Below are 22006 nucleotides of genomic sequence, written 5' to 3' on the forward strand. Positions count from 1 at the left end.
GGGAACCTTCCATGATGCAACTTGCATCTGTGCTTTTACTGGACGCTGGCCATAAGACCCAAATAGGGCCACCTTCACTAATTCACTACCGCGTTTCCTCCATTACAACAGTGACTACACTTCAAAAAACTACTTCATTGCCTGTAAAGCACCTTGGGACGTCCTGAGGTGGGGAAAGGCACTATATAAATGCAAGTCCTGTCCATTCCTTTGCAGCAGGACCTCCAGATCTTCATTTTGCCCAGACCTCATTATCTCTCACTGTTGGTTTGATCCTCTCTCAGGCTCACTGTTTTCAACTGGTTGCCTCAATAAACGTTCTGTGATTTGGATTGTTGTAAATTTGGTTGATGACAATATTGACAAAATACCAAGTAAAACTAATCCCGACAATCACTAATCCACATTATGTAGCTGCAGACATCTGAGGCACCAATCAAATTTGACAGTCGGATTTAAAATCTGGTCCTGGGACGGGGGGACTTTACATTAGTTGAAAATGAAGCAGAGACTCTCCCCGTGCCCAGAGAATGAATGGAGTCTGATTCAAGCAAACTTTAAAAAAAGAGAACATAAAAATCGACATTTTTAAAAATACCGGAGGTGAATGCATTTTAATAAAAGGTCAATCTTTTGAAGCTTTTTAGAATTTTCAGTTTTCAGATTCAGAAAAGCATTTCATCTACGTATGGATTGTGAAAATAAAAAGATCAAAGCAAGAAGAAACTGGAGAAAAGGCAGAGTCTGCACTGGGTTTTCCATTCAAAGTGTCCGACTTTAGCACTTACCAGCAATTGTGTTTTTTTAATTAATTCGTGGGATGTGGGCGTCACTGGCTAGGCCAGTATTTATTGCCCATCCCTAATTGCCCTTGAGAAGGTGGTGGTGAGCCGCCTTCTTGAACCGCTGTAGTCCGTGTGGTGAAGGTTCTCCCACAGTGCTGTTAGGAAGGGAGTTCCAGGATTTTGACCCAGCGACGATGAAGGAACGGCGATATATTTCCAAGTCGGGATGGTGTGTGACTTGGAGGGGAACGTGCAGGTGGTGTTGTTCCCATGTGCCTGCTGCCCTTGTCCTTCTAGACGGTAGAGGTCGCGGGTTTGGGAGGTGCTTTCGAAGAAATGCTTCCGAGCATGCTGCCTTGAACAGTCAGTTTAACAGTTCCTTTGTTGAATTAATACTTTTAACCAAACTCAGCTCCTTTAGCAGGTCATTAATAACTGGGATTGAAAAGTCCAAAATCCTTCAGTGAGTGTGAGCGATCGAACAACTGACTTTAAATCATTCAATGAATCTGAATTGCACTCACCACAGATAAGGTTAAGAATTGTTGTTACAAGAAGTTTAATCACCGTGACATCGACACAAAAGTTCTTTCAAATACGAGAAATGAAAGAAAAGTGTTCCAATCATAACAAGCTGTATAATAACAAAAAGTATAGACATGATTTTCACATTATAGACGACCTCCCACCATTCATGATTCCCAAGGGGAGAGGTCCCCTTTTCAATCTCAGCATTACGTTGTTTCATGTGCACTGTCAGTCTATCAATATTAGGGGTTTTAAACTACAGAAGTAATCTGAGAAAGTGGTTTCCCTTCTTACTTCTCAGTCTCAATCTTCAACAGCCCCTCCCTCCCCCTCCTTTGTGGGATCCTGGGGGCCTTATCCAAGGTCCTCATCTTGTTAGCATCACAGACCGATCTCCAGCCATTTGCTCTTCTAATCGAAGTTTCATTTGGTTAATATTACACATCATGATAGAGACAAAGAAAATCATAATACATTGTACAGAAAACTACAGAAACTCGGCTCCCCCAAATACTCCCATATTATCAAGAAATCTTGGACTTCAAAGATCCTCCAGCTCCCCTTTTTCCCATTATCCATCTTGTGGATAATTCAGGCTAAGTATTATTTCTCCCCGGCCCTCAGTTGTCCCAATTTCATTGTTAACTCAAAGAAACCCAATCCTGAATTCTGGAAATCCAAATTCTCTGTCCCTCTTTACTTGAATGTCAATCCCTCTGACAGGTACCAGTGTGTTTAACTCGATCCTGATTGTTTCATTAACTGCTCGGTTTATGGAGTTTGTGTCAGTGCCTTGATTAAAAAAAGTTCAGATCAGTAGTGACCCAGTAGATGTCCTCACTCTCCTGAGCACATTAACCATTTCATGTAGTGATGTTGTCAACGTGACTGAGCGTGTCTGAGACCCGTTCTTCAGTGCATCTTCATCATGCATTCCACATACGAGTTGCCTCACACGCAACATATCACATTTACACACAGCGGTTTCTCAAAATCATCCCAAACGTGACATCAAATACAAACCATTCCTGCACTTTCAGTCTGTCTTATCAACAGATCGGGGGGTGTCTGGAGGTCTTTGCTTATCTCCCCCTGCACGGTCCCGATGTCTCGGGTCGTGGCCAGGTTATAAAATATTCTTCTCACTGTTCAGTTTAAGCAAGGACACAACCATCTCCAAGAGAAAGCTGTCAATGAACTATTCTTAACTGCCCTTCCCTGACTTTCACTGGATTGTGCACTGATCCCTGATTGATGTCCTTTGGGGGTTGTTCCCAGGTGATCTTTGTTTCTCACCGGTCACTCACACATCTTTTTCCCGACCCGCTGGTTTTGGTCATCACAAAATGTCCCATTATCACCCATGGTCACCTGGGACACTGATTGTAGACCCCAATTGGTGGGGCAATTTTCCTGTTTATACCTCACACACTCAGTCACTTCCTCGTGTCTGATGAAGTTAAACATCCCATAATATTACCATTTCATGTTGGTCGTGAGCCCTGGAGGAACCTTACTGTCCAATAAACTAATAATCATTACCCCATAAACCATAGATTAAAAGTTCCCAGTCTGGTCCAATCTATCAATACGTTGACTTAGTTTAGGACAGATGTGTTACCCCCCTGGGCAGTCCCAGAAGCTCTCAGCGATGCCCAGGAGACCCCGGGGGTGGAATTAGTCTCTGGTGTTAGTGCAACACGGGCGATAGTGAATGGACAGCCCATTTTACACCCCGCACGATTTTCCTTTCCACTGAAGTCAGTGTAACTCGGGCTGTCGATTCACCATCGCTGTTTTGAGCTACGGCCAAAGAACAATTTCAACCCCAGCCTTAGATTTTCAGAGCAGCTCTTTGAAGGGACCGTGACCTGTCACTACTATCATTCACTACTGAGATTAATACAGTCACACCTGTCACTACTATCATTCACGACTGAGATTAATACAGTCACACCTGTCACTACTATCATTCACTACTGAGATTAATACAGTCACACCTGTCACTACTATCATTCACTACCAATATTAATAATCACACCTGTCACTACTGTCATTCACTACTGAGATTAATACAGTCACACCTGTCACTACTACGATTCATTACTGAGATTAATACAGTCACACCTGCCGTTACTACGATTCATTACTGAGATTAATACAGTCACACCGGCCGTTACTACGATTCATTACTGAGATTAATACAGTCACACCGGCCGTTACTACGATTCATTACTGAGATTAATACAGTCACACCTGCCGTTACTACGATCCATTACTGAGATTAATCCCACGACAATTATGGAACTAAAGTAAAATTATACAACTTAAGAATACAATCAATTGTAACACAACAGTGTCACACCTGGAAGTGACGTCATCAGAAGGGGCAGACCTGGAACTGACGTCATCAGAGGGGCAGACAAGGAAGTGACGTCATCAGAGGGGCAGACAAGGAAGTGACGTCATCAGAGGGGCAGACAAGGAAGTGACGTCATCAGAGGGGCAGACAAGGAAGTGATGTCATCAGAGGGGCAGACAAGGAAGTGACGTCATCAGAGGGGGAGACACGGAAGTGACGTCATCAGAGGGGGAGACAAGGAAGTGACGTCATCAGAGGGGGAGACAAGGAAGTGACGTCATCAGAGGGGCAGACAAGGAAGTGACATCAGAGGGGCAGACAAGGAAGTGACGTCATCAGAGGGGCAGACAAGGAAGTGACGTCATCAGAGCGGCAGACCCGGAAGTGACGTCATCAGAGGCGCAGACCCGGAAGTGACGTCATCAGAGGGCCAGACCCGGAGGTGACGTCATCAGATGCCCAGACCCGGACGTGACGTCATCAGAGGCCCAGACCCGGAAGTGACGTCATCAGCGCTCAGACCCGGAGGTGACGTCATCAGAGGGGCAGACCCTGAAGTGACGTCATCAGAGGGGCAGACCCGGAAGTGACGTCATCAGAGGCAGACCCGGAAGTGACATCATCAGAGCCGCAGACCCGGAAGTGACGTCATCAGAGGGGCAGCCAAGGAAATGACGTCATCAGAGGGGCAGACCTGAAAATGATGTCATCAGAGGGGCAGACCTGAAAATGATGTCATCAGAGGGGCAGACCTGAAAATGATGTCATCAGAGGGGCAGACCTGAAAATGATGTCATCAGAGGGGCAGACCTGGAAGAGACGTCATCAGAGGAGCTGAACCAGGAGTGATGTCACCACAGGATCCAGAAACAGGAATTCATGTCATCCGAGTCTCAGATTAATTTAACAGTTTTAGGCATTTGTCCTCACAATAAAATGCTGGAAACACTGGTTCAGTAAATGTGGTTTGAAATGTGTGTAAATGTCTCAGTGAGTCAGTGACCCGGTGAAATGACAGAGTCCCGGCCTCGTAGTCTAACTGAACTCGGATCCTGATGTTAGACGGGATCGGTGGGAGGGCAGTGAACTGGGAATTGTGAGCGGCTGTGAGAGATTCATCATCATAAAACTCCAAACACCAGGATTTACTGTTGCCCCCAAGCTCAGACTCGTCCCCCTCCCTCTCTGCACTCCCACACACAATCCCTATTCCCCACCAATTCCCATCAGTCTCCACAAACCAGGAATGGGATCCTGAGGAGAAACTCTGGGAGCAGAGGACTTGGGCCCAGTCTTTAAACCTCTCTGGGTGAGGTGGGTAGGGCTGTTTCTGTTCAGTCCATGTTACTGATCTCAGATCATCAGACAGAACCAAGTTCCAGTTTACTGTCTTTGGATCCAGGCTCATCGGTGACCTTTGCCCTAGAGAGGAGAGAAGAGATTGGTCAGACAGGGTTATTCCACTCAGATCAATGATTGACAGCTGCAGGGTGGGAGTGTCAGTATTTCCCAGACAGTGTCAGCCCCATATTACCTCTTAGACTGGATTCATCCCATGTTAAATCAAAGGCCTTCAATCAGAATCCCTGTTAAATAGCAGTGTGTGGGTCCCAGTGCTGGACACTCAGTGCAAACACTGCAGTGGAGACACACAGTAGCAGTCAGTTTAATCACACAAGCCCCTGGCACTGTGCTCACGTTCTCCCAGACACAATGGAGGGGATTCACCGGCACACAACACATCCCACAGACTCACAGTTACAGCCCCACAATCTCAGCACCGGCTGTACTGGGAACACACAGCTCACAGGAGTGTGCCCTGGGCTCTCTCCCTCCTGTTACTGTCCCATCCTGAATACAGGAGTGAGCCCTGGGCTCTCTCCCTCCTGTTACTGTTCCATCCTGAATACAGGAGTGTGCCCTGGGCTCTCTCCCTCCTGTTACTGTCCCATCCTGAATACAGGAGTGTGCCCTGGGCTCTCTCCCTCCTGTTACTGTCCCATCCTGAATACAGGAGTGAGCCCTGGGCTCTCTCCCTCCTGTTACTGTTCCATCCTGAATACAGGAGTGTGCCCTGGGCTCTCTCCCTCCTGTTACTGTCCCATCCTGAATACAGGAGTGAGCCCTGGGCTCTCTCCCTCCTGTTACTGTCCCATCCTGAATACAGGAGTGAGCCCTGGGCTCTCTCCCTCCTGTTACTGTTCCATCCTAAATACAGGAGTGTGCCCTGGGCTCTCTCCCTCCTGTTACTGTTCCATCCTCAATACAGGAGTGTGCCCTGGGCTCTCTCCCTCCTGTTACTGTCCCATCCTGAATACAGGAGTGTGCCCTGGGCTCTCTCCCTCCTGTTACTGTCCCATCCTGAATACAGGAGTGTGCCCTGGGCTCTCTCCCTCCTGTTACTGTCCCATCCTGAATACAGGAGTGAGCCCTGGGCTCTCTCCCTCCTGTTACTGTCCCATCCTGCCCACAGCTTGATTAGAGCCTCCATCAGTTTACAAACAGTACCGCGGATTGACCTGAGAATTCGGATGAATCTTATGTCCCTTCGGTTAGTCCCTGTTCACTGTGAGTTCCCCAGGACCCCCCTCCAGCCCTGAGTCTGAGACTCGGACCAATTCCGAGTTGTGGAGAGGAAAGAGGTGCAGGAACTCGACCCTCGAATCCTCGGAGCTAAACCCTGACTGAAGAAACACCAGAGAAAAACAAAGAGTTAAACAGAAATGAATCACTGCCCCCGTGATCCTTGTGTAAGGTTATGAACAGACCTTGGGATATTCCCGCTCTTCCCGTGATCCCAGTCGACAGCTGGAGGACGTTCCATGGGACAGGGGCTGCCCCAGAGGAGCTGTGTGGGGGAGGAGATACGTTCGATGGGCCCCTGTATTCGGTGGAAGCTGGCACTGTAAACAAAGCACACGGTGATTGGGAATTGTGACCCAGTGAGGTATAAAGACTCTGAGAAAAGGGCAGCAAATACTCAAAAACACTTGTTCTGTTGGACCCAGGAAGCCAATCGATGTGTGGGAACAAGTTAAGTCCTGTTTTGTCATCTCATCCACTGATTGGCTCTTGCATCTGTATAGTTTTGCTTCTTGATAAATTTCAATTACTATTTTTCACCCGTAGAGAGAACAAAACAGACCGACTGTGTATTGTGTCGAGTGAACCAGACAGCACGGGTGTGACAGACCCTAACACAGTGAAACTGACGGGGCAGGTATTACAGTCGGTGAAACCGACAGGAAAACGGGGTGGGAATTACAGAGTGAAACAGATCAGTCAAGTATTAGAGAATGGAACAGATAGGGCGGGTATTAAAGGGAATGGAATAGAGAGTCACAGTAATACAGAGAGTGAAACAGACAGGGCAGGGATGGGAACAATTCAATAAATAAATCATTTTGATGCCAACTGTGGGAACAGTCAATGTTCCTTAAATCAGTCAGTATCAGGACTTCCATTGATTTCAATCTCTCTCTCTCTCTCTCTCTATCTGTTTATATTTGTGTATATATTGATTGTCTTTGTCTCTGTGGCAGGGCGGGCGTGTCTGTGCCAGTCTCTGTGGCAGGGCGGGCGTGTCTGTGCCAGTCTCTGTGGCAGGGCGGGCGTGTCTGTGGCAGGGCGGGCGTGTCTGTGCCAGTCTCTGTGACAGGGTGGGCGTGTCTGTGCCAGTCTCTGTGGCAGGGCGGGCGTGTCTGTGCCAGTCTCTGTGGCAGGGCGGGCGTGTCTGTGCCAGTCTCTGTGGCAGGGCGGGCGTGTCTGTGCCAGTCTCTGTGGCAGGGCGGGCGTGTCTGTGCCAGTCTCTGTGGCAGGGCGGGCGTGTCTGTGCCAGTCTCTGTGGCAGGGCGGGCGTGTTTGTGTCTTTGCTGAATTATTTTGGATATTCCCAGCTGTCTGAACACAACTAACCCGACCTGCTCTCAGTCCCTTATATTGGAGAAAAGCTGCACGTTCTCACCAATGATTCCCAATATGTCTGAGTGATACTTTTCCGATCCATTCAGCCTCTTCTGGATAAGTTGAGATATATTGGACAGGTTCAGGGTGAGCGCTGGAACATCTGGGTCTGTGACTCTCTGAGTCTCAGTCACTCTGGAATGAAAGAGGAGAGAATGTTTTTATCAGTGGGGACATTTCAGATCAGAAACCCAAAGGGGAACGAGTGATCAGTGCAACAACCTGCACCCCTTCTAATGCTCGTACTGAGACCCCGCAGCAACCCATCCTGAAAATGGCAGAATCCCGGGATTTGCAGTCTCCCTGCATTCACACTGATCTCCACACGTGCAGTGGGATCCTGGTTTGCTGCCACTTCAGCTCAGTTTGTGATTTTCAAAGCCGTCTGTGTTCAGTCCAGTTTCTCTGTACTGGAGCCCTCATCTTTCCATTATTAATCATTATTATTATCCTGAGGGTCTCCAGTCTGTGCTCCCACCTCTCTGCAGGATCACACTCTCTACAATCATGTGAAGTGAGGAGAGGAGAAGGAACAGCCTCCCAGGGACCTGGGATCGGTGGGATTCCCTCACAGAGGCCATGATTTTAATCTGCCTGTGGGATGGCAGCGGGGGGTCAAGGGGCCCGCGGGAAACCCGAAAAATTAATCCCCACCTTTCCCCACACGATCGCGACTTAATCGATGGCCCTTAACGTTGGTTGTGGGTTTGCCATCTGAAAGCTGCGCACCCACATGACCTGCTGTCAGTTGGAGTGTCCGTATTTAAAGGGCCATTGATGCAATGACTTTTGCTGCACAAAGGAACAACCAGGCAGAATGGAGCAGCAGAGGGACAAGGCAGCTCCACGGTTTAGTGACTCCTCACTTGAGGTGCTGCTGGCCGGGGAGAGGAGGAGGAGGGAAATATTTTGCCCGGTGGACAGGAGGAAGTGGCCTGCCTCTGCCACCAAGAAGGCCTGGCTCGAGGTGGCTGAGGAGGTGACCAGCAGGAGCAACATCTCCCGCACTTGGGTTCAGTTCAGGAAGCGTTTCAATGACCTAACCAGGTCAGCAAAAGTGAGTACACTTCCTGATTCTCCTGCAATCCGTGGTGTACATCACTCCCCCACCCTCACCCCCTCTCACTCTGCACTGCCATCACATCACTCCTCACACCCACTTAAGGCTCATCCTCAACTTACCTTCACTTCCTCAGCACTTCCTCACCTCCCCATTAGTCCCCCCACCACTACCACTCACCCCAATCCTCATCCAATGTGATGTCTCTGTCTGATACTCACCCTTTGATGCACCTCTTTCACGGTCAGTCTCACCCAAAGCAATGCATTCATTGGCTGACCACTTCACCCTCACTCACTCACACGTCTGTACTTTCTCCCCTCGTAGAAGAGCTCAAAATACACGGGAGAGGGTGAGGACTGGAGGGGGGGCCACAACTAATAGTGGTCCTCACAGAGGTGGAGGAGGAGGCCCCGCAGATCAGACGCACCCTCGAGTGCCTGTCAGTCGGGGACGGCGAGACTGGCCCCCCACAAACATCTGGTGACACAACTTTAACATTCATCACACACAACATGAATTGATGTTAACAATGATTGGCATGTTGAACACCTCAGTATGCTCATCGCAACATGACACATCTGTGATGATGCTTAATATTGCCTTCTGTTCTCTCACAGGCCCTTCAATGACTGCAGTGACGGCAGAGGGCGATTCCTCAGAGGAGCTCCCGGCCTCTGAGGGTGCACCGTCACATCTTAGTGAGCCATCCACCAGCGCAGATACTCACACCTCGATGGGTCCCAGTAGTGAGTTCGTTGGGTTGGCACCTGGTGAATCACTACACACAAGTTAGCACGAGCAGGCACTCGTGGCAGAGGCAGCTGTGGAGAGTCCGTGTCGGTGGGAGCACTCCTCTCCAGGCTCTGCTCAGCTGGACGCAGATGCTGAACTCCGGGGACCATCCTTTAAAAAGAGAATGATCGAGGGACAGCAGCAGATTTACGAGGTATTGGAACAGGTGCCACGCACACTCTCCACAATTGCGCAGAGAATGGAGGAGTCCAACTCCTGCATGAGTGGAATGGTGGCACAGATACAGGAGGGAATCTCTGAGATAGTGTCACAGGTAAGGGCGGGAATATCTGAGATACTGTCACAGGTAAGTGCGGGAATATCTGAGATAGTGGCGCAGGTACGTGTTGGAATATCTGAGACAGTGGCACAGGTACGTGCTGGAATATCTGAGATCGTGTCACAGGTACGTGAGGGAATATCTGAGACAGTGTCACAGGTCAGTGCGGGAACGTCTGCGATGGAGAAGGCGAGCCTCCATTGAGCTTCAAGCACGGCTCACAAATGAGTCCATTCAGGCCCTGACAATGGGCTTTCGGACTCTGGATGCCAACATGTCTGCCACCTTAAACAGGCAGACAGAAACTTTGGAAGTGGCCTTACTAGGCATCACACATGTCCTCCAAACTGTTGTCAGCAGGGTGGTAGGAGTGATGTGGCCCTGACCCAGGAGAGGGATGTTGGCAAAAGGGGACATGGAAATGGGGACACCACTCAAAGCGTTCCCATGTCTCACCCTTTGCCCCCCTCTCAACCAGTACCCACAATGCTGCCTCCTCTCCAGGTTGCCGAGTCTGCCCCTGCACAGGTGCAGGTGGAGCAGTCTTTGGAGGGACCCTCATGGGCTCCAAAACCCAGAGAGCATCTCCCGAGAGCACCTTAACAGTCAGGGTATGAATCTGAGCAATTTGCCACTACCTCTGTTACAGCCACAGGGGATGCACCAGGTAGAAGTGGGAGGAAGAGGAAGGCGAAGGTTTTGTGATCACCGGGGGTTTGCACAAGAGTGTCTGACAGACTGTCATGTTTATCATTTATATTTGTTTTTTGTTGAAGTCACATTAAATATTATCATTCTCACCACTACTGCCACATCTTGCCCATTCTTGAGTCCCTTTTGTGATCGGGCCCTTTCATGTGCTTCATCATGAACGGTGAGACTTGATGCCACCCAGTGGGTGTGTTTACAGTGGGTGTATGTGTGGTTGTTGGACTGTTTTGTGTGGGCCGGGGGTGCTGGTGTTGGTGGTGCTCGTTCCAGGTGGTCTGAGGACTGGACTATCCTCACTTTGCAGATGTCCTTATGAGAATCGGTCAAATATCAGTGACTCCTTGGCCTCACGAGCAGCCACCCTCCTCGTCCTCATCCTCGTCCTCCTGCTCCTCCTCCTCAATGTTGATGGCTGGGGCCTCATCCACTGGTAATCCTCTCTGTTGCGCGATGTTGTGCAGGACACAACAGACGACTATAATTCTCCCCACTCTCGCTGGTGCGTATTGAAGCTCTCCCCCAGATCGACCCAGGCACCTGAAGCCCATCACATCGCATGTTCAATGACAGACCTGGTGGTGATGTGACTGTCGTTGTACTGACTCTGTGCCTCGCTGATGGGGTTTCTCACAGGTATCATGAGCCACGTCTGCAGGAGGTTTCCCTGGTCTCCGAGGAGCCAGCCCTTAAGTCTGTTTGGTGCGTGGAAGAGGGCCCGGGATGTTGGATTCCCGCAGAATGAAGGAATCGTGGCAGCTGCCAGGGAATCTGGTGCACATGTGAAGAAATCTTTTCCGGTGATCACAAACGAGCTGCGTGTTGAGGGAGTGATATCCCTTTCTGTTGGTGAACAGTCCTGGCTCGTGTGGAGGTGCTCGGATTTCCACGTGTGTGCAATCAATTGCACCCTGTACCCGTGGGAAGCCAGCACAGTGAGTGGAAACCCACTGCCCTCTCCGTCTGGCTGAGATCGTCCATGGGGAAGTTGACGTGGTGAGACACCCTGCAAAACAAACCATCGGAGACCTGTCTTATGCACTTGTGGGCAGACGAATGAGAGACCCCGATGATGTCACCGGTGACACCCTGGAAGGATCCGGAGGTGAAGGAGTTAAGGGCAGTGGTGACTTTAACTGAGACGGGCAATGCGATGCCACCAGGCCCAGCCGGGAGCAGCTCTGCATGAAGGAGGCTGCAGATGTCTGCGACCACCTGGTGACTCACTCTCAGCCTCCGTATGCACTGCTCCTCAGAGAGGTCCAGGAAGCTCAGCCTCGGTCTGTAGACCCTCTCACGAGGGTAGTGCCTCCTGCGATGTCAGGCCCTCTGTTGTTCCCCTCTCTGCTCTTGTGCGGGTCCCTGTGACGTACCTCTGTCTTGTGGAGCTGCAAGTGGTGGATCTGCAGGCCGTGCCTGGCGAGGATGGTGATGTGCCCCCTCCTCGGATATACTGGTGAATGCAGCCATCGTGCCCCCCATCCTGATGTTACCAGTTTGAGGGGGTCCAAAATGTAGGTAAATATGTGTAAACAGAACAATTCTGAGTGTGAACCAAGAATTCTCAGACTAAACACAAAGAACTCCCAGCCAATAGTTTGTCTGAGAGAACTGAGTGCCCTGCTGCAATAACTCACCTTTTATCCCCATCTGTCAAACAGGGATTTCAATGGCCAAATGGCTGCCGGCTGCAACTCACCTCCGTTTCCATGGCGTGCTTCACACAGCACAGGAAACACGTTGAGGCAGCGTTGATATCGTTTCCCTGCATCAATAAAATGTAAATCACAATTCCAAGGACTTTAACTCCGTTAATTGTGGGTTTAAATATCGTCCCGCCCCAGCTTCCTGAACCCCGCGCACCCAGGTGGCTCTGGGTCGGACGTGTTTTTCAGCGGGTTGGAGCAGGGATTCCTTCCCGCTCCGGAAATCCCCGATTTTGTTTGCCTCCCGCCCCCAACCCACCCGGACCTCGGAGATAAAATCGTGGCCAGAGGGTCCAATCACAGTGACATTACTGGGAAATCTCAGCACTGACTCATTTCTCTGTTAGTGGATAGAATGAGCCAATCACAACACATTTTACTGTCACTCTGACACTGGGACCTGCCCCTCTCCTCGTTTCTCCATGGTCTGGTTGATGGAACAAGCCAATCACACAGCACTTACTGACCCAATGGAATAAAGCTGTCACTGACACACATGGAGCCTTTCGGAAGCCTCGGTTAGATACAGGTCACTGCAGGTTTCTCTCTCTCTCACTTCCTGTCTAACAGGTTCCTGAGAAGCTCGACACACCGATGGGACAGCCCAGGTCACTCAATAACAACAACAACTGCCTGGAAGGGTGGGAGAGGCAGAAACCCTCATCACATTTAAAAAGTACTTGGACATGCACTTGAAGTGCCGTAACCTACAGGGCTACGGACCAAGAGCTGGAAAGTGGGATTAGGCTAAATTGCTCTATTTTGGCAAGCACGGACACAATGGGCCGAATGGCCTCCTTCTGTGCCATCAATTTCTATCATTCTATGATTGTATGATTCTCAGGGGCTGTCGGGCTGGAGGAGGTTACAGAAACAGGGAGGGGCGAGGCCATGGAGGGATTTGAAACAAGGATAAGAATTTGAAATTCGAGGCGTTGCTGGACCGGGAGTCAATGTCGGTCAGTGAGCAGAGGGTGATGGGTGAACGGGACTTGGTGCGAGTTAGGATACGGGCAGCAGAGTTTTGGATCAGCTGAAGGTCATGGCGGGTGGAAGATGGGAGGCCGGACAGGAGAGAATTGGAAAAGTCGAGTCGAGAGGTAACAATAGCATGGATGAGGGTTTCAGCAGCAGATGCTGAGACAGGTGATATTATGGGGTGGAAGTAGGAGGTCTTGGTGATGGAGAGGAAATGGGGTCGGAGGCTCAGCTCAGGGTCAAATAGAACGCCGAGGTTGTGAACAGTCTGGTTCAGACTCAGACAGTGGCCAGGGAGGGGGATGGAGTCGGTGACTAGGGAACGGAGTTTGTGGTGGGGACCGAAGACAATGGCTTCGAACTTCCCAATATTTAATTGGAGGAAATTTCACCTCATCCAATACTGGATGTCGGACAAGCAGCGTAACAAATCAGATGCTGTGGAGGGGTCGAGAGAGGTGGTGGTGAGGTAGAGCTGGGTGTTGTCAGTGTACATGTGGAATCTCCCATTTCCCACAGGCTGCCTGAGCCAATAACCCCTCAAACCACAGTTAAACATCACTCAATATTCCCACCATTTGAAAGCACCTTATCTGGGTAGTTTTCCAAGCGGTGATTCTACTTTCACTCTTCTCCCAGATACAGGGGAAGGTTCCCTATCAGCAGCAGGTACTGTATGACTGAGAGGAACTTACCTGGAAAGGAGCTGCTTCGAGTTCTGTGAACAAAGAGAGGAGATCAAATCAGTCAACGAACAAATCAACACCCAATGGAACCAAAGAGTGAATTTGGGATTGAGAGGAAAGAGTTCAGTGTATAACAGTAGGTGGGGCCAGTCACAGGAATGGGCAATAATCCCACATTTCACTGCACTCCATCCTGGGGCAGCACCAACACTCCGAGGGCAGGGCTGAAGGGGCAGCGCCAACACTCCGAGGGCAGGGCTGAGGGGGCAGCGCCAACACTCCCAGGGCAGGGCTGAGGGGGCAGCGCCAACACTCCCAGGGCAGGGCTGAGGGGGCAGCGCCAACACTCCCAGGGCAGGGCTGAGGGGGCAGCGCCAACACTCCCAGGGCAGGGCTGAGGGGGCAGCGCCAACACTCCCAGGGCAGGGCTGAGGGGGCAGCGCCAACACTCCCAGGGCAGGGCTGAGGGGGCAGCGCCAACACTCCCAGGGCAGGGCTGAGGGGGCAGCGCCAACACTCCCAGGGCAGGGCTGAGGGGGCAGCGCCAACACTCCCAGGGCAGGGCTGAGGGGGCAGCGCCAACACTCCCAGGGCAGGGCTGAGGGGGCAGCGCCAACACTCCCAGGGCAGGGCTGAGGGGGCAGCGCCAACACTCCCAGGGCAGGGCTGAGGGGGCAGCGCCAACACTCCCAGGGCAGGGCTGAGGGGACAGCGCCAACACTCCGAGGGCAGGGCTGAGGGGGCAGCACCAATGCTGGGCCCCACCAACAATCTTCAAACAATTCAGTCCTCTCACCAGCCTCACAGAAACGCCCCATTCCCCAGACATTGCCCTGTTTATATTGAAGATGTACCTGAATAAAGGAGAGATGGTCCCTCTGTACCAGACTCTGGGTTTCTCCATCTATTAATGTAATCTGTTCCATCCTCTTGTTTAATGCTTCAGAACAGCTTCTTATCTGTGAGAGAGCTCGGAGCCCCTCCTCATCGATCAGTTTCAGTGCATATTCTTCATCTTCTTCCAGCTGTCTCCTCCATTCAGAGAAGCTCTTCGATAGCTTTCCTTTCAGCTCATCGATTCGTGTCTGAAACCCAAACCAACTCTCATTACAAACGGCCCTTCCACACAGCTCTTACCCTGAGCACACGGCACTTTCCAGGGACGGGACAGTTTGTTTCGATCACTACTCGATCACCCGTTAAAGATAGACAAGCAGTGAGGGGAGGGTCCACTGGGAGAGAAAACAGAGTTTACCGAGTGTTGCCTTGAGCCTTGAGTTTAATAGAAAGAGCACTGTATTTAGACTGTGTATGGCACTGCCACCTGGTCCATCCACACCTGGAGTGATGGGTCCAGTTTTGGTGCCCACACCTGGTGAAGGAGATTGAGACTCTGGAGAGGACGGTGGCCAGAATGACACGTAGTCTGATGGATTTTAGTTCTGAAAATCGGCTCCAAGAGGGAGGGCGATTTAGAGAAAGGCAGGCCGAGAGGGACATGATTGAGGTTTTTAAAATGATCGAGGGATTATTGGACTCACTCGTTGGGTGAGGTACTTGAGATGGATCGGGATGGTGGGACTAGAGGGCCTGTGTATGAAATCCATAGGCACAGAGTTTGGTTAGACCCCAGAGTCCTCGATCTCTGGAACAGACTCCCTGAACATGTTGGGGGTATGGAGTCACTCCCACCCTTTAAAAGGGAGCTGGGGAGGAATTTCCCAGAGTTTGTCCTGAATTGTCTGCAGGTGTTTTTTCTCTCTTCTGTTTGCCATTCCCAGGTGAGTACATGGTTCGGGGTGGATCAGTGGTGTGTGTGATTGAACCCTGTCTGCATGGGGCAGGCTCGCTGGGGCTAAAGGTCTTTTCTTCCTCTTCCTTTCTATGTTCATCTGATACAGGCTTCAGGGCAAGTCTCCAACTCCCAGCCTCTGACTGTGTCTGTTTCAGGAAATCCAGTGCCCAAGTGATGTAATAATATTCCCTGGGAGGTGCAGGGAGAGTTAAGCAGCTCCCCCTCACATCAAACACACGGGGAACTCAGTGTAATCAGTGACTCGGCCCCAACACAACCAGCCTGGTTTGGAAGGCCTGTTTCTGATGTGCTCATTGACTCAGCGGGGAGAGAAACCCTTTCTAAATCCAGTCCCACTTTACCCACCTTTATTTCAGCTTCTGATCTCTCCAAGTCTCGCTGTTTGCTGGAACAATTCTGTTGGACTCCCCGAAGCCTCTCGATTTCTCTCTCCAATTCTTCCTGTGAAGGTGATTGGAAAGTGTTTAAAAGGGATTGAAACTGGAATGTAAAAGGGAAATGATTCCGTTCCAGGAGTGACCCCATTGGGTGTGGATAGAAAGTGGTTTGGGGGATTCTCAGTGTCTGGGCCCTGAGCAGAAATATTCCCTTCTGTGGCTCTCAGTAAAGAGGCGCTCCCTGCCCTGTATAAACTGAGGAACCACACACACACCGGCTTCTTTTCACACTGACTCACCGTGTGCTGCATTTTCACATGGACTCAGCTCCTCCATTTCCAGGAATCAGCCGAGGGGAAAGGGAGACAGACTCAGTCACACCAGCATTTCTCAAACACCAATTCCCTCTTGTTGCGAGAAACAGTTTCTCCCCCCAGCCACTGAGTCTCCCCCCGTGGGTGTCCCTCACTCCCCCCACCGGTGATGGTCCTCTCCCTGCTGGTCAGATGGCAGAATACCCCAGCGTTACACAGGGCAACAACATGCTCTGCTCTAAAAACAAACAGCTGGAAACCCAGACCCAGGCAACAAGAAAACACTGGGCTAAATCAGAACTGTCTGCAATCAGTTCTAATTAATGTTGGTCATTCACAGAAAAACTCTCCCTCACTGTATTTAATATCAGGAATTGTGTCACTCACCTTAATTGCAGCTTGTGCCTGATCCAGGCTCAGCAGTGTGTGGGATTTATGTTTCCCTATTATTGTACAGGAAACACACACACAATCTGCATCATCTTTACAGTAGTATTCAAGACCCTTCTTGTGGTCAACGCACTGCCTGTCTGTCAGATCAGCCACAGGTTCGATTAGGGTGTGATCTTTGTAGGCCCCTTTCAGTAAATGTGGTTTTAAATGAAGGGAGCAAAAGGAAGCTTCACATTTCAGACACGTCTTGACAGCTGGGGATGGATTCTCGATGCACGTATCACACACGACACGGGCTGACTCAGCAGGAGGCTGTGACCGCTTGTATTTTTCCACTATATTACACAGCGTGAAGTTTCTCTTCAGACTGGGCCTGGGGTTGAATTTCTGGCGACACTGAGGACACTCAAACCCTTCTGGGCCTGGTGTCTGGACCCAAACTCCCTCAATACATTTCAAACAGAAACTGTGCTGACAGGACAACACCACCGGGTCCTGGTACACCTGGAGACACACAGCACAGGTTAATTCATCCTCGAAAGCTCCAGGCTCCATTCCAACAGCACCTGAAGCAGCTTTCACACAGCACAAGAGAGAGCGACGAACCAGAGCAGGAAGTGAAATTGTTATAAACACTCAGTGCAGGGAGTGACGATGTTCGTTTCATTTCCTGATTGACTCTGTCTGAAGATTAACCCTTTCAGGCCTGCAGCAGCAGTTCAGAAATAAAATCAGAAACACAGGATTAGGATATTTGACTGTGGAGAGCATCACAGCTCAGCCCAAGCCCATTTTTTATTTCTCTCTCTCACAGGATCAGGAGTTGGCCATTCAGCCCCTCGAGCCTGTTCCGCCATTCAATCAGATCATGGCTGATCTGTATCCTAACTCCATTTCCCCACCTTGGCTCCATATCCCTTAATTATTAATTGAGCGAGTATCTCCTGCTTTTAGTGGGAGAGAGTTCCACACTTCCACCACCCTTTGTGTGAAGAAGTGTTTCCTAACTTCTCTCCTGAATGGCCTGGCTCTGATTTTCAGGTTATGTCCCCTTGTCCTCGACTCCCCCACCAGCGGAAAAAGTTTCTCTCTATCTACCCGATCAATTCCTTTCAAAATCCGAAATCAAATCACCCCTCAACCTTCAATATTCCAGGGAATTCAAGCCTGGTTTATGTAATCTCTCCTCATAATCTAACCCGTGGAATGTTTTGAAGTGTAGTCAATGTTGTGAGCTGGAAACACAGCAGCCAATTTGTGCACAGCAAGATCCCACAAACAGCAATGTGATAATGAGCAGATAATGTGTTTTGCTGGTGTTGATTGAGGGATAAATAGTATTCAGTCCTGCACTGGAGTGTCAGCCTAGATTTAGTGCTCCAGTCCCTGGAGTGGGACTTGAACCATCACATTGTGACTCCCGAGGCGAGAGTGCTCACACTGAGCCCCGGCTCACACCCACATTCATTACTGAGGGAAACACTTCAACAGATTCAGTTTGTGCTGTTTTATTTATGATCCTTTGTACAAAATGTGGTTCTAAATCCTGTGAGACGGTTGTTTAATAAAAGGTGGTGTTGGTGAAAGTGCCTTTGGTTTGCTGCATGAGTCCTGTGTGTAATGACAGTCCCTGGACTATAATACTGGGCCAGGATTGGGGTTTGTTATGTGAGGAAAGAGAATGGGATTTCTCTCCTAATCCTTTCTCCCTGAAGACAAGGTGGACAGAGGCTGGGGTTTGGTTCCCGAGGCCCCGGCAGTCCGACCCCACCTCATCCAAATGAGCGCTGATGGATGAGCCTCGACGGGGAGTGGAGACAGGAGACTTGAGCAGGATGTCTGGGGGAGGGGGGCGAGGCATCATTGCCGGCCTCGGGGAACATCCAGACAGGCCTGGTTTCCGGCAGGAGTCCCTGGATAATGAGAGTGATCAGGAGCAAGGCCCGGGATCATTTCTCCCGCTCCCCTCCCCTCCCCTCCTCACACCAAAAGCCCAAAACCTCAAGGGAACTGATCAGAAGCCCGGGATCAAATCTGGGCCATTCGCGGTCTATTCGGGTCACTGCCCCAGTGAGCGGGGGATTGACCGCGCTCCATGTCGGGGGATCTGATCAGAAGCCGATTACAATTTACTCACAATCAACGGCATTGACTCTCAGCTCACAACTCGCAGCGCGGGCCCGCCCCGCGCGCTCCCGCTCCCCGCCCCCGCGCGCTCCCGCTCACCCCGCCCCGCGCGCTCCCGCTCACCCCCCGCGCGCTCCCGCTCCCCCCGCCCCGCGCGCGCCCGCTCACCGCCCCGCCCCCGCGCGCTTCCGCTCCCCGCCCCGCCCCCGCGCGCTCCCGCTCACCCCACCCCCGCGCGCTCCCGCTCACCCCGCCCCGCGCGCTCACCCCCCCGCCCCGCCCCCGCGCGCTCCCGCTCACCCCCGCCCCGCGCGCTCCCGCTCCCCGCCCGCTCATCCCGCCCCCACCCCCCGCGCGCTCCCGCTCACCCCCCGCCCCCGCGCGCTCCCGCTCACCGTCCCGCGCGCTCCCGCTCACCCCCCGCCCCCGCGCGCTCCCGCTCACCCCGCCCCCGCGCGCTCCCGCTCACCCCCCGCCCCGCGCGCTCCCCGCTCACCCCCCGCCCCCGCGCGCTCCCGCTCACCCCCCGCCCCCGCGCGCTCCCGCTCACCCCGCCCCCACCCCCGCGCGCTCCCGCTCACCCCCCGCCCCGCCCCCGCGCGCTCCCGCTCCCCGCCCCGCGCGCTCCCGCTCCCCGCCCCCTCCCGCTCACCCCGCCCCGCGCGCTCCCGCTCCCCGCCCCGCGCGCTCCCGCTCTCCCGCTCACCGCCCCGCGCGCTCCCGCGCGCCCCGCCCCCGCGCGCCCCCGCTCACCCCTCCCCGTGCGCCCCCCGCGCGCTCCCGCTCACCCGCCCCCGCGCGCCCCCGCTCACCCCTCCCCGTGCGCGCCCCCGCTCCCCGCGCGCCCCCTCTGTTCCCTCCTCACAGCTCGGAATTGGTCCGAGTCTCAGACCCGGGTCCGGAGGGAGTGTTGGTGAATTCAGAGTGAACAGGGAGCAACAGTTTAATGTACAGAAGGGAGATCAGATTCCCCTCAATTCCCCACTGAATCCTCCCTCCTGTGAGCTGTGTGTTCCCAGTACAGCCGGTGCTGAGATTGTGGGGCTGGAACTGTGAGTCTGTGGGATGTGTTGTGTGCCGGTGAATCCCCTCCATTGGGGCTGGGAGAACGTGAGCACAGTGTCTGTGTGAATATTACTGTCTCTTTAAAAAGCCCGTGTAAATATTACTGTCTCTTTAAAAAGCCCGTGTGAATATTACTGTCTCTTTAAAAAGCCTGTGTGAATATTACTGTCTCTTTAAAAAGCCCGTGTGAATATTACTGTCTCTTTAAAAAGCCCGTATGAATATTACTGTCTCTTTAAAAAGCCCGTGTGAATATTACTGTCTCTTTAAAAAGCCTGTGTGAATATTACTGTCTCTTTAAAAAGCCCGTGTGAATATTACTGTCTCTTTAAAAAGCCCGTATGAATATTACTGTCTCTTTAAAAAGCCCGTGTGAATATTACTGTCTCTTTAAAAAGCCTGTGTGAATATTACTGTCTCTTTAAAAAGCCCCTGTGAATATTACTGTCTCTTTAAAAAGCCCCTGTGAATATTACTGTCTCTTTAAAAAGCCCGTGTGAATATTACTGTCTCTTTAAAAAGCCCCTGTGAATATTACTGTCTCTTTAAAAAGCCCCTGTGAATATTACTGTCTCTTTAAAAAGCCCGTGTGAATATTACTGTCTCTTTAAAAAGCCCGTATGAATATTACTGTCTCTTTAAAAAGCCCGTGTGAATATTACTGTCTCTTTAAAAAGCCTGTGTGAATATTACTGTCTCTTTAAAAAGCCCCTGTGAATATTACTGTCTCTTTAAAAAGCCCCTGTGAATATTACTGTCTCTTTAAAAAGCCCGTGTGAATATTACTGTCTCTTTAAAAAGCCTGTGTGAATATTACTGTCTCTTTAAAAAGCCCGTGTGAATATTACTGTCTCTTTAAAAAGCCCGTATGAATATTACTGTCTCTTTAAAAAGCCCGTGTGAATATTACTGTCTCTTTAAAAAGCCTGTGTGAATATTACTGTCTCTTTAAAAAGCCCGTGTGAATATTACTGTCTCTTTAAAAAGCCCGTATGAATATTACTGTCTCTTTAAAAAGCCCGTGTGAATATTACTGTCTCTTTAAAAAGCCTGTGTGAATATTACTGTCTCTTTAAAAAGCCCCTGTGAATATTACTGTCTCTTTAAAAAGCCCCTGTGAATATTACTGTCTCTTTAAAAAGCCCGTGTGAATATTACTGTCTCTTTAAAAAGCCCCTGTGAATATTACTGTCTCTTTAAAAAGCCCCTGTGAATATTACTGTCTCTTTAAAAAGCCCGTGTGAATATTACTGTCTCTTTAAAAAGCCTGTGTGAATATTACTGTCTCTTTAAAAAGTCTGTGTGAATATTACTGTCTCTTTAAAAAGCCCGTGTGAATATTACTGTCTCTTTAAAAAGCCCGTGTGAATATTACTGTCTCTTTAAAAAGCCCCTGTGAATATTACTGTCTCTTTAAAAAGCCCCTGTGAATATTACTGTCTTTTTAAAAAGCCTGGGTGAATATTACTGTCTCTTTAAAAAGCCTGTGTGAATATTACTGTCTCTTTAAAAAGCCTGGGTGAATATTACTGTCTCTTTCAAAAGCCCGTGTGAATATTACTGTCTCTTTAAAAAGCCCCTGTGAATATTACTGTCTCTTTAAAAAGCCCGTGTGAATATTACTGTCTCTTTAAAAAGCCCGTGTGAATATTACTGTCTCTTTAAAAAGCCCGTGTGAATATTACTGTCTCTTTAAAAAGCCCGTGTGAATATTACTGTCTCTTTAAAAAGCCCCTGTGAATATTACTGTCTCTTTAAAAAGCCCGTGTGAATATTACTGCCTCTTTAAAAAGCCCCTGTGAATATTACTGTCTCTTTAAAAAGCCTGTGTGAATATTACTGTCTCTTTAAAAAGCCCGTGTGAATATTACTGTCTCTTTAAAAAGCCCGTGTGAATATTACTGTCTCTTTAAAAAGCCTGTGTGAATATTACTGTCTCTTTAAAAAGCCTGTGTGAATATTACTGTCTCTTTAAAAAGCCTGTGTGAATATTACTGTCTCTTTAAAAAGTCTGTGTGAATATTACTGTCTCTTTAAAAAGCCCGTGTGAATATTACTGTCTC

At 50.3% G+C, this 22006-nt stretch overlaps 1 protein-coding gene across 1 annotated transcript; it reads right to left on the bottom strand.

The window, feature by feature from the left end:
* Positions 1 to 615: 615 nt before the first annotated feature.
* LOC137319174 (E3 ubiquitin/ISG15 ligase TRIM25-like) lies at positions 616 to 18952 on the bottom strand. The gene is made up of 8 exons (XM_067981509.1): positions 18889 to 18952; positions 16746 to 17457; positions 16013 to 16108; positions 14712 to 14936; positions 12181 to 12246; positions 7640 to 7790; positions 6444 to 6578; positions 616 to 5097 (listed from the first exon to the last, which is right to left on the bottom strand). The coding sequence occupies exons 2-8, from the start codon at positions 17304 to 17306 to the stop codon at positions 4574 to 4576; spliced, it is 1758 nt and encodes a 585-aa protein (XP_067837610.1). The 5' UTR covers positions 17307 to 17457; positions 18889 to 18952; the 3' UTR covers positions 616 to 4573.
* Positions 18953 to 22006: the final 3054 nt, after the last annotated feature.

Source organism: Heptranchias perlo, unplaced genomic scaffold, assembly GCF_035084215.1.
Source record: "Heptranchias perlo isolate sHepPer1 unplaced genomic scaffold, sHepPer1.hap1 HAP1_SCAFFOLD_754, whole genome shotgun sequence".
Classification (NCBI taxonomy): Eukaryota; Metazoa; Chordata; class Chondrichthyes; order Hexanchiformes; family Hexanchidae; genus Heptranchias; species Heptranchias perlo.

What these genes read in the sequence shown, in the direction of transcription:
- LOC137319174 (XM_067981509.1), bottom strand. Translation starts at nt 17,306, where the DNA reads ATGGAGCCTGGAGCTTTCGAGGATGAATTAACCTGTGCTGTGTGTCTC. An exon ending in AGCACGCCATGGAAACGGAG is followed by an intron (nt 7,791 to 12,180) that starts GTGAGTTGCAGC and finishes TAAAAACATTCT; the next exon opens with CTCCTCTTTCATTCCAGAGT. An exon ending in AAGAGCGGGAATATCCCAAG is followed by an intron (nt 5,098 to 6,443) that starts GTCTGTTCATAA and finishes TCTCCTCTCTAG; the next exon opens with GGCAAAGGTCACCGATGAGC.